The sequence below is a fragment of the Quercus suber genome, unplaced genomic scaffold (assembly GCF_002906115.3).
Source record: "Quercus suber isolate HL8 unplaced genomic scaffold, Cork oak 2.0 scaffold_534, whole genome shotgun sequence".
Lineage (NCBI taxonomy): Eukaryota > Viridiplantae > Streptophyta > Magnoliopsida > Fagales > Fagaceae > Quercus > Quercus suber.
In genome coordinates, this window is record NW_027069982.1 from 90,794 (window position 1) to 105,702 (window position 14,909).

At 33.3% G+C, this 14,909-nt stretch overlaps 1 protein-coding gene across 1 annotated transcript; it reads right to left on the bottom strand.

Moving 5' to 3' along the window:
• Nucleotides 1-891: 891 nt before the first annotated feature.
• On the bottom strand, nucleotides 892-1,311 carry LOC112008329 (transcription factor UPBEAT1). Its single transcript, XM_024040662.2, has one exon. It carries the CDS (start codon nucleotides 1,309-1,311, stop codon nucleotides 892-894), a length of 420 nt encoding a protein of 139 aa, XP_023896430.2.
• Between the last annotated feature and the right edge of the window lie 13,598 nt (nucleotides 1,312-14,909).

Below are 14,909 nucleotides of genomic sequence, written 5' to 3' on the forward strand. Positions count from 1 at the left end.
TCAGTTTGAAAAAGATAACAATTCAAGCAATATAATATGTAACATCTTCTATAATTTTATATTCCAACCAACTAGTATGTTCTTTGAATCAAGCTAGATTAAATTAACAGCAATACTTTGCCAATTGACCTTGTGAAAAAAAAAGGGTTAATTGGTTGACAAAATCCCTTATGTAGATATGTTTTTTGAATTTGATCTCATCATTACCATTGTAATCCAGAATTGTCCATCCTAAAAAAGGAGTTGTAAGAAAATTTGTAAAATATACCTACAAGTCTATTTAGAATTTGATTTGGACACATTATTATGTTCCAACCGTTGTTGTTGTTGTTGTTGTTCATTTGTTGTTGTTCATTTTTTTTTTTTGAGAAATAAACGCATATACACACAAGGGAGAGAGAGAGAAAGATGTTTTAACACAAAAACACACCACAGAATTTGATTTGGACACATTATTATGTTTCAACAGTTCAAGTCTCTTCATAATTTCAAATAGCTAGCCACACTATTTTGCCGTAATTATATATGGTAACCATACCGTTAATAGCCGATACAATTTTGAAGACAATGCAACCGAGCAGAAAGCTATATATCGAATTTGGTAACATAAATGTGAAGAATAAAAATATGAGTTTCACTAACTGATCACTTGTTCATCCCAATGTCACTTTTCATGACCAAATAAAATGACCAAGCTGTTTTTAATAAACCTATACAACATCAACACTCAAGCTTCTATGTCTATGAACCACATGAAAAGACAAATCATAATAGAAAAGAAGTAAAAATAAATAATAAAAAAAATAAAAGAAAAAGAAGAAGAAGATGAAGAAGAAGAGAAGAGGAAGAGGAAGAAAAGAATGATGATTGCAGCCTTTACAAATGAATAGATCACTCATCAGAACCTCCCAATACATTAACCATAACCTGCATGGCTCTCACCCTCATTTGTAAAGACAAAATGTAATCAGCTGTCTCTTGAAAGAGTCCATCCAAGCCCATGGACTCACTGTTCGGAATGAGCCTCTTCAAGGTTCTAACCCTTCTCACAATCCCATTCGCCGGCTTTTTTGAACCTAGACGTGCCACCCTCTTCGTCAAAATCCTCGTTGCCCTCTTGCTCTTAACATGTCCTCCATTTTTCCTCATAACCCTTTGCTTCTTCATTTGCCAATTTCTCTTATTGGCTTGGGCTCCCATATGTTTGCTACACAAAGACCCTTTTGCACTGCCACTTTGCTCATGATCATTTCCTTGAAGCAGACCCTTCATATCAAGGGAAACAAGGAGGGATTGTGGAGAAACTCCCATATTTCAAAAATTTCAATCAAACTTCGAAGACTTTTAAGCACACACCGTACAACTTTGGTTGCCCAGATAGCTAGCTAGCTAGATAAAACCCCTATAGCCCAAATGACACAATGAGTGCTTTTATATGGTGAATTGGGACATGGGTTGGTGGCCATTGAGGATAACATATATAAGTTAACACACACAAATTGTTTAAAAAAAAGCTGGGGACCACATAGACAATTTCATAGAAGGAGTCCAAGAGAATGGGATACAATACATGAATAATAGAGAGCCAAGTGTGCCAAAGATGTTGCTTGTGTCTTTGGGCATGTTCTCCAACTCAATCCACATGCACCCACATGATTCTTCTTCACCACCCAACCCCCCTAAGCCACCACCTTTCATCACACACCTCCATCTCTCATGAAAACACCCTGGATTATTCCTCCCCCACTTTCTAAATTCAGTGCATATATAAATTTGAAATTGGGGTCCCCTTAATTTCCTCCTTCCAGCTCGATAAACATAGCGATGAAAATTTATAGGCCTCTAGGGTTTCCGGTGGTTATAGCCATGTTTCCAAACAGGAAACCTATATATGAAAACTATTATAAATTATAGGGCTTACTTGGCAATATCTGTGTTCAGAATAGTGGACAATTCAGATCCTAATGTTGGGATAAGGTAGATTTTCTTCTGACATTCATGAACCCCATTTTTTTCTCATCAAAATTATGATTGTTTTCCTAAACACCGATCTAATAAATCATGTTCTAACATGTCTGGTTCATAGTACGGCGACGAACATAGATAAACTTTAAGACAATCTTAAAGACAAAGATGCATCTTTGTCAGTGATAAACTTTGGAAGAGATCCCAGGTTTAACATTAATGTAGAATCTTTTTTTGTTTTTTCCTTGTTTTCTGGACAACAAAACACTGTGATTTTAGGCACTTTATCTTCCAAATTAATCACTAGCCAGTGATTAAGTACTCCTCATCAAGAAAAATAATAATAATTCAGGATAAGCAATACATTCTCTTTTTATCACAAAATTCATTTATGTTTTCAGAAAATGAAAAAAAAATATCACTTACACATATATTTTCGAGAATTATTGATTTTTTCTAATTATTGCTTGCTACCTATTCTAGTTTTGGACAGAATTACTGGTGGCGGTTCATAACTTGAAGGTATAGTTTCTTTCGTTCCTCTGCTTTTTCACAATAGCATGAGCTCAAGAACATGCAAGCACATGCACTTGCAGTAAGTGCTACGTCTACCAAGTAAATAAAACAAATGGCTATTTCTCTGGCTAACATATATCTAAGTCTATGGATCGTATGGTCTTAAAGCCATATGTCCTTACTGGATCTTTGGAATAGTGGGGCTTTTCACCTTAATTGTTTATGTTGCATGTAATAGTAATACAGGTAGGAAGGAGTGTGTTGTTCTATTGTTAGGATGTTCTTTTCATGTATTTCCCTTGGTTGGTACATATTTATTTTTCTTCTATTTACTGGTAAACACAAACAAAGTGTATGACGGCTGTGCACATGCGTGGATGAAACTCTAGCTAATTATAGTCATGCATTATTGACGAACTTTCTCTTTAATATAGTATTTTACTATCCAATACATTATAAAACACATGCTACATTTCCATTGGTAAGCCATTAGGTTATGATTTTCTTTCTCTTTTCCTTTTCTTTTCCTTTTTTAATAATTTAATAGTTACAATCTCGATGAATTTAAATTTTAAATGTTTATATTAAAAATACTAAAAGATGCTAATTGAACTATAAGACTCTAAGGCTTTTCCCATACTTCCTTAACCAAACCATTAGTAGAGAGTAGTTAAATCCAAGAATAGTAGACCTAAAGAGAAAATTCTCACAAAAGTGAATGAAAAAACACATACATGATATTGAGAAAGCATCCGTTTGAAATGAGTTCTCACTATTTTTTAAATGAAATATAGATGATCTTATCCTGGTTTAACGGTAGCTTGTGCTAAATATTTTATGAAAAAAATTTCATTATACTTAACTAGGTGGCAAAAGGGAGTTTTAACTTATGGTGTTCGCTCCTGCCAAATCTCTTATACAACTTTCTGAGACTTTACCAGCTGAGATAATTAGAACCCACAGATAGCTCTACCATCATTAATAATAATATTAATTTCTAGCTAAGATTATAATTTATAAACCAAGTCTCGTGTGCAAACGGACCATACCATGTGCCGAAGAATGAAGAAGCAGAGAGGAAGCCCTAATGAATAGTTGTGGGCCTAAGTGGCCCATAATGGTTACACACACGATTCACACTACTTTCCTTTACGTTTTCCTAGAGTCAAGGAGTGAGCCATGTTCTCCATGTGCCTGGAAATACTAATTTTAATTAGGAAACGTTTTTAGGTTTTAAATGGCTAATTTTTTTTTTTGGCTAAACAGGTTTTAAATGGCTAATTTTGTCAATGAGTTTTGTTATAAATGTTATTTTGCAGGGTGCTTTAGGAATCAATGGGGGAGGTGGCCGGTTACTACTGGTGGCAGCCAATCAGCCATCGTGGCAGATAGAAAGTATGTTTTCATGTCCACATGTACATGTGCTTGATTACGTCGTCACATGCACTTCATAAATTCTCATCCACAATCCACAATACTATCATCATTCCCTCCTTTTTCATTTCTCTTTTTTCTTTTTAGTTAATCCCTTAACATTCTTTTTTATTTTTCTTTTCACATAATCAGATTAATATCTATAATTATATATATATATATATATTAAAACTATATTAAAACTATAATTTTAATTCTTGATTTAGTTTTAATTTAATCTTTGTTGGGAATTTACACAAATTTCCAAGTATGAGAGAGGCCAAAAATAGAAAGAATGGGCCCGTTTTGTACATATGTTTAAAAACTGAAAATTTTTGTTTAAAAACATTTGTGAAAATACGTGTGGGTTGGGTGAAAAAGTGTGTGAAAATCCGTATAATATTATTTAAAAACTGAAAATGGTTATTTGAAAGCACAAACCAAATACACCCTAAATTCTTAGCCATGTGGGAAATGAAAAATAGAAAGAAAATTAACACATGCAAAGGCAATCCTACGACATAAAAAATTACTTAGATTGGCAATTTGCCTACTTTCACGGAGTTGCTAAGAATTAGTTTTCATGTTCAAATGCATCTTTGTATTATTGGGATGCATTGTATAAGGAGTATTATGAACTTCCTCTATAATCTACCTCCTTAACTTTTCAATTGCAGTAATTTCACTATTTTCAGAAAAAATATACAAGGAGTGGAGAACAATTTTTCTCTCTAAAAAACATGACAAACCCCAATATGAAGTTGCAATATTCGTATTTTACATAACAGATTCATAATGGGCTAAAAAACGCAACGTAGAAAATCAAGCCTCATAAAATATTGCATTAAAAATCGTAATGTATTCAAGTTGAATTATAATTCAAATTAAATACAAACTAGGTTTCACCTACTTAGCCTCTTTACTTTTGAAGTCTTGTTCTATGTTTACCTCTAGTTTATACCGTGTCTTTCAAACTTTTTAGTCTCATATTATTAATTTACAAAGCAATTTCCTAAAATCAATGATGGTATTGAGACATTTGCAAACCTTCATAAGTTAAATTGACACAAAATAAATGGAATTATCATTAAAGCCCTTTCATTGTGATGCAGCTTTTGCTCCATTGTCCCCATCAGCCATAATAAGAGGCCCAACAAGCCCAAAAGAAATCAAGCCAAACGTAACTAGCTAGGGCTCCGTACAAAAGGCTTCATAAGAAGAATCTCTCTCTCTTTCTCTCAAATCTCAAAGTCTATATATCTCTCTCTCTGTGTACATAGATACAGTACAGATGCACTTGCACTTGCACAAGAAGAGTCATATTTCAGGTTTGTGTGTGAATCTAATATCCGCATCCAATGACAAAAGCACCAAAACCCTTCTTTCTCATTGGATGCTGTTAGATTCACGCACAAACTCGTAATCTGTCTTTTCAATTTTTTTTCCTGTACAAAGCTATAACTGTATTCAGTTACAACAAGGCCTAGTAAAAACCACCTGAGGATTCTCTGTTCCGGTACACACTACAATACCTTAAGCCTCCTCCTCTTTTTTATTTTTTATTTTATTTTTAATAAATAATTTATTTCGTTTTACTTTCTTTTGTAGCTAATATTTATTTTAAAGTCTTACTCAAATTTGTTTTGGTTGTTGAAATTTGGCACATGATTTCTTGCTAATTAAACTAATAAATCTAAATGGTAATATATTCTTCCTATTTGCTAAAATAGATGGTGCAATTGCTCCAAGATTGTAAGTTCAAATTTTTTTGCTTAAAATTTGTATATGGTAAATCTGAAAACAATTATCAATGGACAATATGATAGTGATCTAATTATGGAAAGTTTGCTATACATGATCAAAAGAAGTGAATGATTTAATCAAATTATATCCAAAAGGCAAAGATGAAAAAGTACAAGAATAGTAATTTATTATTGTTTGTGTATGTAAGCAATTTTTTTGTGTTTGTAATATTAACCCTTTAAGAACAGGGTTTTAATATTAAATAAGTGAATGATCCCACTGTCATTTCCTTCAAGATCAAGCATTAATTTCAATGATTCATATATATTTTTTTAATCCAAAAAATTTAAAATGTGCATCTAGGCGTGCTTTTGTGCTTCTTCAAAAAGCACTTAGGGGCTTTGAGCTTTATTAATACTATTCTTACTAATTAAGAACAATAAGTCTACTTGTATACTTTTTTCCCAAAAAAAAAAAAAAAAAATCTGCAATTGTTGAGGTGGCAAGTTCTCAGTATTAGATAGTAAAGTGGTGGTGTCAACAATTTGCTATGTCAACCTTTGTGAAAACAAAATGCTCAGAACAGAATCAGAGAGCAATCAGTTACACATAGCAGAATCATAGCGAACACTATTTATTATTATTATTATTATTGGTAAGTTACACACGCACCCACTGAGTCTTGAACCCAAGACCTCATCCTCCCCTAGAACTTATAAGGGGTGGAAGTGTTAGTTGAAGAGCTCATTAGCGCAGAATTAGAGCAATACTTTATTTTTGATTAGTAAGTTACAAAAGCACCCAGTGTGTTTTGAACCCACGACTTTTCCCTTCCCATAAAACTTATTAGGTGGAGGAGATGTGGGTTGAGCTAGAGCTCATTGTCTTAGAATCAGAGCAATCATATAGTTGATAACTAAACAAGTGAATGAGCTCAATTTCAAATGGCACTTTTCCCATAAGAATGGGACTGAAGGAGAGGCTGTAGGTTTAAGATCCACAAACTAGATGGTGGATAGGTGTGTCAGTGTGTGTAAGTTCTATGTTATTTCAAAAGAAAAAACTATAAATCATTGCTAATGATCAAGCACAATTAGATGGTACGTGAGACTCACTGAACCTTTAGACAAACAATGTAGTGTGGCTTTAAAGTTGCATTATATATATATATTTGCTTACAATAAGTGGGGAGGGGATTTATTTATCAAAAAAAAAAATAAGTGGGGAGGGGATTCAAACTCAAAATCCTCCCTATTTGAAGAATCAGCTGAATTACAAGATTCATAGTCATAGAATTTCTAATATTGTTAAATACAACTTAGGTTTAGAAAGTCTTTTAGGTGTGTGGCATGCTTGTGACGTAGAATGTGCTCTTTGTCCATTATGGTTTCTTTAAGTCAATGAAATGTAGCTGAAATAGCATCTCCTCTTCTTATGGGAACAAGGTAGAGGGGTGAGGTGGGTTTTTGAATCCATTGAGTATAATACTATAATTGGCAAGAAAAAAAAAATGATGGGTTCTCGAAAATAGCCTAGATGAATAAGATTTGAAAATAGAATGGTAAAGTCATAATCAAATGTTTACAGACTTAAAAGTGAGTAAAATAGGAAATACTCTAGTATTAAAGCAAACTAGTGGATCCCAATTATCTCAATTGATGTGATAAAGAATAATATTCATGGAATGGATGACATGGGTTCAAATCCTATTCCTATGGCATCTGAAAAAAGAAAAAGACAGAAGAAGCAAACTAAACTAAACCACCAAAGTCTGAATTTTATGAATCTAGTATTTTCAGTTTACTCCAGAGTCCAGATCTTCGATATAGTCCCTTCACTTTCCTCCTCCAGAAGCTCCTCTTCCTTCAATGTCTGTTCATATTGTTGCTGATTATAATGATGTCAACAATAAGTTTCATTCTCTTCAAATGCCCTCACAAGCTTGAAGAATAACTGGTTTGTAGCTTTACTGTCGCCCATCTGAGCTTTATAGTATAACAGAATTGGATGAGCATTTGTTCTTAAATATCCTTCCACAAAAACTTTGAAATCTATAGGCGGGTCCCTAAGCATGAAAAGCATGGCCTTGCACATTTGCATTAAAACCTCCTTGTTATAACACCTACCGAAATAAGGTTTGCTATTGAAAACCAAATCTCGGATTGAAACAAGTACCTGTATTATAATGGATTGTTTTGGTTTCCACCTTTGTTCTTTATGTTCGTACCATTGATGCCAATACTTCAACAGGTTGAGGTTAACCTTCCCATTCCATTTAAGGTTTGAATTCACATCAAGGCCATAAGAATGGTAGAAGAGCTTAGGAGGCTGAGCTTGGAAACTGTATGTCAAAGAAGAACAAGACATGGGAATAAGAAGTACCTTTAGGACCTACTATCACGGCTCTCATTAGATCCTGCCTTGACTTGTAAGCTCTAACGTAAATTGAATCAGGAAGATTTGCCTCCAATGTTTTCCATTCTTTGTTGATGAAAATGTTTTCATCTGGGTAGAACTGATTGTGGAAGAACTGATGATCAGGAGGGGATTTGGAAATATTGCAAAGTTGTTGAACTTCTAAAACATCGTCTCAACCTTGTCTATTTCTTCTGCAATATCTCCATATTGCCTTGTTGATTTAAATTATTGGTCTTCCATGTGAAATTCTTTGACAGATTTTTTGGGTTTTAACAGACTGGTGCTTATGACTTTCATATAAGTGGCTACTACTTGAATACTTATGTCATTAGAGAATTTGTAGAAAAGGATTTACTTAGTATTAGAATTTGTGTAGTGTTGAGTTTCTTATCCAAAAAGATAATAGATGTAGATAACAATTTAAAGGGTTGTATTAGGAATTGCAATATTAGTGCAACTCTTCTATTTCTACTTCAGTTTGATTTAACAAGCTAGAGTTAGTAGTCATATAAAATACCTTTTATCTTTGGTCACAGGCTGGCGATGAATGAGAACAAAGACGCTAAATTCATGGGTCGAAAACTTGCATTCAGCCCGATTTTAGAGTCAGTTAGCTGTCATTATAGTTTGGCCCAAGATATTCTTGCTTAAAGGGCAAAAATGGCCAAATATTACCTTTGGCTAAAATTTTTAGCAATTTACTACTATTTTGGAAATATTTAGAGACGTACTACTTTTTTGAAACTCGAGTTCCATTAAAATAATCACCGCGTGGCACTTGCTGAGGTAAATTTTTTAATAAAAAAAGGACCACATGAAACTCGAGGGTAGTGATGAATGAGAACAAAAAACTCGAGCTCTTAAAGCACCTGTTATTTAAAAATTTGAATGTAGAATTGTAAATTTTTATTCATAATCGAGTTTGTAAAACTCAATTACTGTGTATAAGAGCATTCGCATCAGTGTATGTATAATCTTGTATAATAGAAAAAGTCCTCATTTTTACACATTTTACTTCAAAAATGCTCCACATCAGTTCTTCTATAAACGTGCAAAAATGTGTAAAATTATTCACATACTATAGTAACCGTGTATATTTACACAGTTACTGTGCTTTTCTATTTATTATTTTAATAATTTATTCTCTCTCATTGTCTCTTGGTCATACGCATCTCACGATTCTCACCTCACTCTCCCTTTCTTCATTTGATCAAATCATCCTCCATTGCTGCCGATCATCTGTTACTTGCCGTAAAAAAAAAAAAAAAAATCTGCAATTGTTGAGGTGGCAAGTTCTCAGTATTAGATAGTAAAGTGGTGGTGTCAACAATTTGCTATGTCAACCTTTGTGAAAACAAAATGCTCAGAACAGAATCAGAGAGCGATCAGTTACACATAGCAGAATCATAGCGAACACTATTTATTATTATTATTATTATTGGTAAGTTACACACGCACCCACTGAGTCTTGAACCCAAGACCTCATCCTCCCCTAGAACTTATAAGGGGTGGAAGTGTTAGTTGAAGAGCTCATTAGCGCAGAATTAGAGCAATACTTTATTTTTGATTAGTAAGTTACAAAAGCACCCAGTGTGTTTTGAACCCACGACCTTTCCCTTCCCATAAAACTTATTAGGTGGAGGAGATGTGGGTTGAGCTAGAGCTCATTGTCTTAGAATCAGAGCAATCATATAGTTGATAACTAAACAAGTGAATGAGCTCAATTTCAAATGGCACTTTTCCCATAAGAATGGGACTGAAGGAGAGGCTGTAGGTTTAAGATCCACAAACTAGATGGTGGATAGGTGTGTCAGTGTGTGTAAGTTCTATGTTATTTCAAAAGAAAAAACTATAAATCATTGCTAATGATCAAGCACAATTAGATGGTACGTGAGACTCACTGAACCTTTAGACAAACAATGTAGTGTGGCTTTAAAGTTGCATTATATATATATATTTGCTTACAATAAGTGGGGAGGGGATTTATTTATCAAAAAAAAAAATAAGTGGGGAGGGGATTCAAACTCAAAATCCTCCCTATTTGAAGAATCAGCTGAATTACAAGATTCATAGTCATAGAATTTCTAATATTGTTAAATACAACTTAGGTTTAGAAAGTCCTTTAGGTGTGTGGCATGCTTGTGACGTAGAATGTGCTCTTTGTCCATTATGGTTTCTTTAAGTCAATGAAATGTAGCTGAAATAGCATCTCCTCTTCTTATGGGAACAAGGTAGAGGGGTGAGGTGGGTTTTTGAATCCATTGAGTATAATACTATAATTGGCAAGAAAAAAAAAATGATGGGTTCTCGAAAATAGCCTAGATGAATAAGATTTGAAAATAGAATGGTAAAGTCATAATCAAATGTTTACAGACTTAAAAGTGAGTAAAATAGGAAATACTCTAGTATTAAAGCAAACTAGTGGATCCCAATTATCTCAATTGATGTGATAAAGAATAATATTCATGGAATGGATGACATGGGTTCAAATCCTATTCCTATGGCATCTGAAAATGGAAAAAGAAAGAAGAAGCAAACTAAACTAAACCACCAAAGTCTGAATTTTATGAATCTAGTATTTTCAGTTTACTCCAGAGTCCAGATCTTCGATATAGTCCCTTCACTTTCCTCCTCCAGAAGCTCCTCTTCCTTCAATGTCTGTTCATATTGTTGCTGATTATAATGATGTCAACAATAAGTTTCATTCTCTTCAAATGCCCTCACAAGCTTGAAGAATAACTGGTTTGTAGCTTTACTGTCGCCCATCTGAGCTTTATAGTATAACAGAATTGGATGAGCATTTGTTCTTAAATATCCTTCCACAAAAACTTTGAAATCTATAGGCGGGTCCCTAAGCATGAAAAGCATGGCCTTGCACATTTGCATTAAAACCTCCTTGTTATAACACCTACCGAAATAAGGTTTGCTATTGAAAACCAAATCTCGGATTGAAACAAGTACCTGTATTATAATGGATTGTTTTGGTTTCCACCTTTGTTCTTTATGTTCGTACCATTGATGCCAATACTTCAACAGGTTGAGGTTAACCTTCCCATTCCATTTAAGGTTTGAATTCACATCAAGGCCATAAGAATGGTAGAAGAGCTTAGGAGGCTGAGCTTGGAAACTGTATGTCAAAGAAGAACAAGACATGGGAATAAGAAGTACCTTTAGGACCTACTATCACGGCTCTCATTAGATCCTGCCTTGACTTGTAAGCTCTAACGTAAATTGAATCAGGAAGATTTGCCTCCAATGTTTTCCATTCTTTGTTGATGAAAATGTTTTCATCTGGGTAGAACTGATTGTGGAAGAACTGATGATCAGGAGGGGATTTGGAAATATTGCAAAGTTGTTGAACTTCTAAAACATCGTCTCAACCTTGTCTATTTCTTCTGCAATATCTCCATATTGCCTTGTTGATTTAAATTATTGGTCTTCCATGTGAAATTCTTTGACAGATTTTTTGGGTTTTAACAGACTGGTGCTTATGACTTTCATATAAGTGGCTACTACTTGAATACTTATGTCATTAGAGAATTTGTAGAAAAGGATTTACTTAGTATTAGAATTTGTGTAGTGTTGAGTTTCTTATCCAAAAAGATAATAGATGTAGATAACAATTTAAAGGGTTGTATTAGGAATTGCAATATTAGTGCAACTCTTCTATTTCTACTTCAGTTTGATTTAACAAGCTAGAGTTAGTAGTCATATAAAATACCTTTTATCTTTGGTCACAGGCTGGCGATGAATGAGAACAAAGACGCTAAATTCATGGGTCGAAAACTTGCATTCAGCCCGATTTTAGAGTCAGTTAGCTGTCATTATAGTTTGGCCCAAGATATTCTTGCTTAAAGGGCAAAAATGGCCAAATATTACCTTTGGCTAAAATTTTTAGCAATTTACTACTATTTTGGAAATATTTAGAGACGTACTACTTTTTTGAAACTCGAGTTCCATTAAAATAATCACCGCGTGGCACTTGCTGAGGTAAATTTTTTAATAAAAAAAGGACCACATGAAACTCGAGGGTAGTGATGAATGAGAACAAAAAACTCGAGCTCTTAAAGCACCTGTTATTTAAAAATTTGAATATAGAATTGTAAATTTTTATTCATAATCGAGTTTGTAAAACTCAATTACTGTGTATAAGAGCATTCGCATCAGTGTATGTATAATCTTGTATAATAGAAAAAGTCCTCATTTTTACACATTTTACTTCAAAAATGCTCCACATCAGTTCTTCTATAAACGTGCAAAAATGTGTAAAATTATTCACATACTATAGTAACCGTGTATATTTACACGGTTACTGTGCTTTTCTATTTATTATTTTAATAATTTATTCTCTCTCATTGTCTCTTGGTCATACGCATCTCACGATTCTCACCTCACTCTCCCTTTCTTCATTTGATCAAATCATCCTCCATTGCTGCCGATCATCTGTTACTTGCCGCCGATAAATCATCAAGCCACGCGATCGCCGATCATCAAACCACGCTAATCATCCATTGCCGCCATTCATCGAACCACGTCGATCATCAAACCACGCCGATCAAATCATCAAACGAAGGCCTCTCCGATCATCAAACCATGCCAATCAAATCATCAAATCGTTAGTGGGTTTCGGGTTAGGTGGGTGATCATCAAGCCACGCGATCGCCGATCATCAAACCACGCTGATCATCCATTGCCGCCATTCATCGAACCACGCCGATCACCAACCACGCCGATCAAATCATCAAATCGTCAGTGGGTTTTGTGGATTGTGTGGATTCCGGTGGGTTGTGTGGGTTTCTGCCGGTGGGTTTTGTGGGTTGTGTGGATTGTGTGGGTTTTGTTTTTTTGGGTTTCTGTTGGTGGGTTTTGTGGATTGTGTGGATTTTGTTTTTCTGGTTTTCTGCCGGTGGGTTGTGTGGATTCCGGTGTGATACCGGTGTGGATCATGGGTGTGGGTCGGTGGCTATGTGCCAAAGAAATTAATATTTTATTTGAATAAATGTGTATAATAGACAAACTGGTGTGGGTGTCTTATAAAAATAAATGTGTAAAATAGAAAAAATAGGTTTTGAATGTGTAAAATGGAAAAATTTATAAATGAGCTGATGCGAATGCTTTAACATGTTCTCTCAATAGCAATCTCATACTTTTGTAAGTCTTGTAAGGTGCAATTATAAACAATAATTGGTGAGGTTGGTGAATACTTTCCGTACGAGAATGAGTTTGTTCTAACAACTTTCTGTCCTCTCAGATTGGTTGATTGAAGCATCAAATACAAATTTCACTATAGCTATAGGTCATTAATAAATGGTTTAAGATGCTTTTGAAGCTTTTTGAGGGATCTATTTAGTGTGTAAATTCAAATACATATTTTCAGTTTTTAAATAATATTATATAATTTTTACATATTTTTTTACTCACACATATTTTTTAAAAAATTGAAAACTATTGTTTAAATACACATACCAAACAACTCCAAATGTGTTGAGATTCAATTGAAACATTTTTTCAAGCAAATGTACTATGTATGACGGTGCATGATATTTTACTTTTATAAATTGTTTACAAGGAACTCGAGTTCAACTTTTTATAATTAAAAAAATCTAACTCAACGAATGTAACGGTGGCTATTTTTATGGAGCCCGAGTTGCTAAAACTCGAGTTTACTTGAACTCGACTTTTAAAAAAGTGGTATATTGTCAATTATTTTGTAAAAAATGATAAATTGCTAATTTTATTTTACAAATACTGTATTTCGCCAATTTGACCTTCCTTAAAGGCTATATTTTATTCGGCAAAGTTAAGGGGCAAGAGAATCATAATAATAGCTATTATGCGTGTGATATGGGAAATCAAATCATAATCACTACTTGTGTGATGTATTTACTTAGCTTTGATTTTTAGGAAATTTGCATATTTCTTTAAGTGCAACGAAATGGCTCTAAATTTTACTATAATTTTGGATATAAGAATGATGGAGAAAATTTTATAATTTGGATGTATAGATCGAATAGTGGAGAAGAAGAATAAATTTGGTTACTTCTTACTCCAAATTTTTAGGGTTAGAATTTTGTTATTGGATGGACTCTATCTTAGAGAAGTCCTATAGGTAAAATTTTCTTTTGACCTACTATGTTCGCTTCTAATGATTATACTCTTTATCAAAAGACCTAGACACTAGTTGACTTTTGGTGTTCAATCTCAAAAAAAGAAAAAAAAAGTTGACTTTTGGTGTAGGCGGGTAGATCTCTTATTCAAAAAAAAAAAAAAAAAAAATCATCAGAGATTTTACTAGTTAAGCTAATTGGAACCCACAATTTTATATGTAATTTGATTTCATGTGTAATTTTTAATGTTTTGTTTTAGAAATTTAGGGTTCAAATTTCATCTTTCCAAGTATCAAATTTTCAACCAAAAAAAGGCTTTGTTTTTATGGTAAATTAATTCTTATATGATCATTGGCCAATTCTTTTACTATCATAAATTATAATAAAGGTATAAACATATTATAGAAACAATATAATATCTAATTTTCATTCTTTTTTCTTAGTATACAAGTTAAGTTAACTCGTTAAAATTCTCAATTTCGTATGTCAATTTTATATTGAGATTTATACAATTTTATATGAAAGGATGATATTCAATCAAAAGTTTTAATGTTAAAATACTTTGTATGATGTTAGTTTTCTCCTTCCTCAAATAGCGCGCACACACGCATATGTAAACATTTCGAAAAGTGATTAATTTTCTTTTATTTCATTGTCATCTTTAAAATGAGCTAAAAAAATAATTTATATTTATTGACTCACATGAAAAATTATAAAATATTTTTTTAATTCTAACTAATTATAATA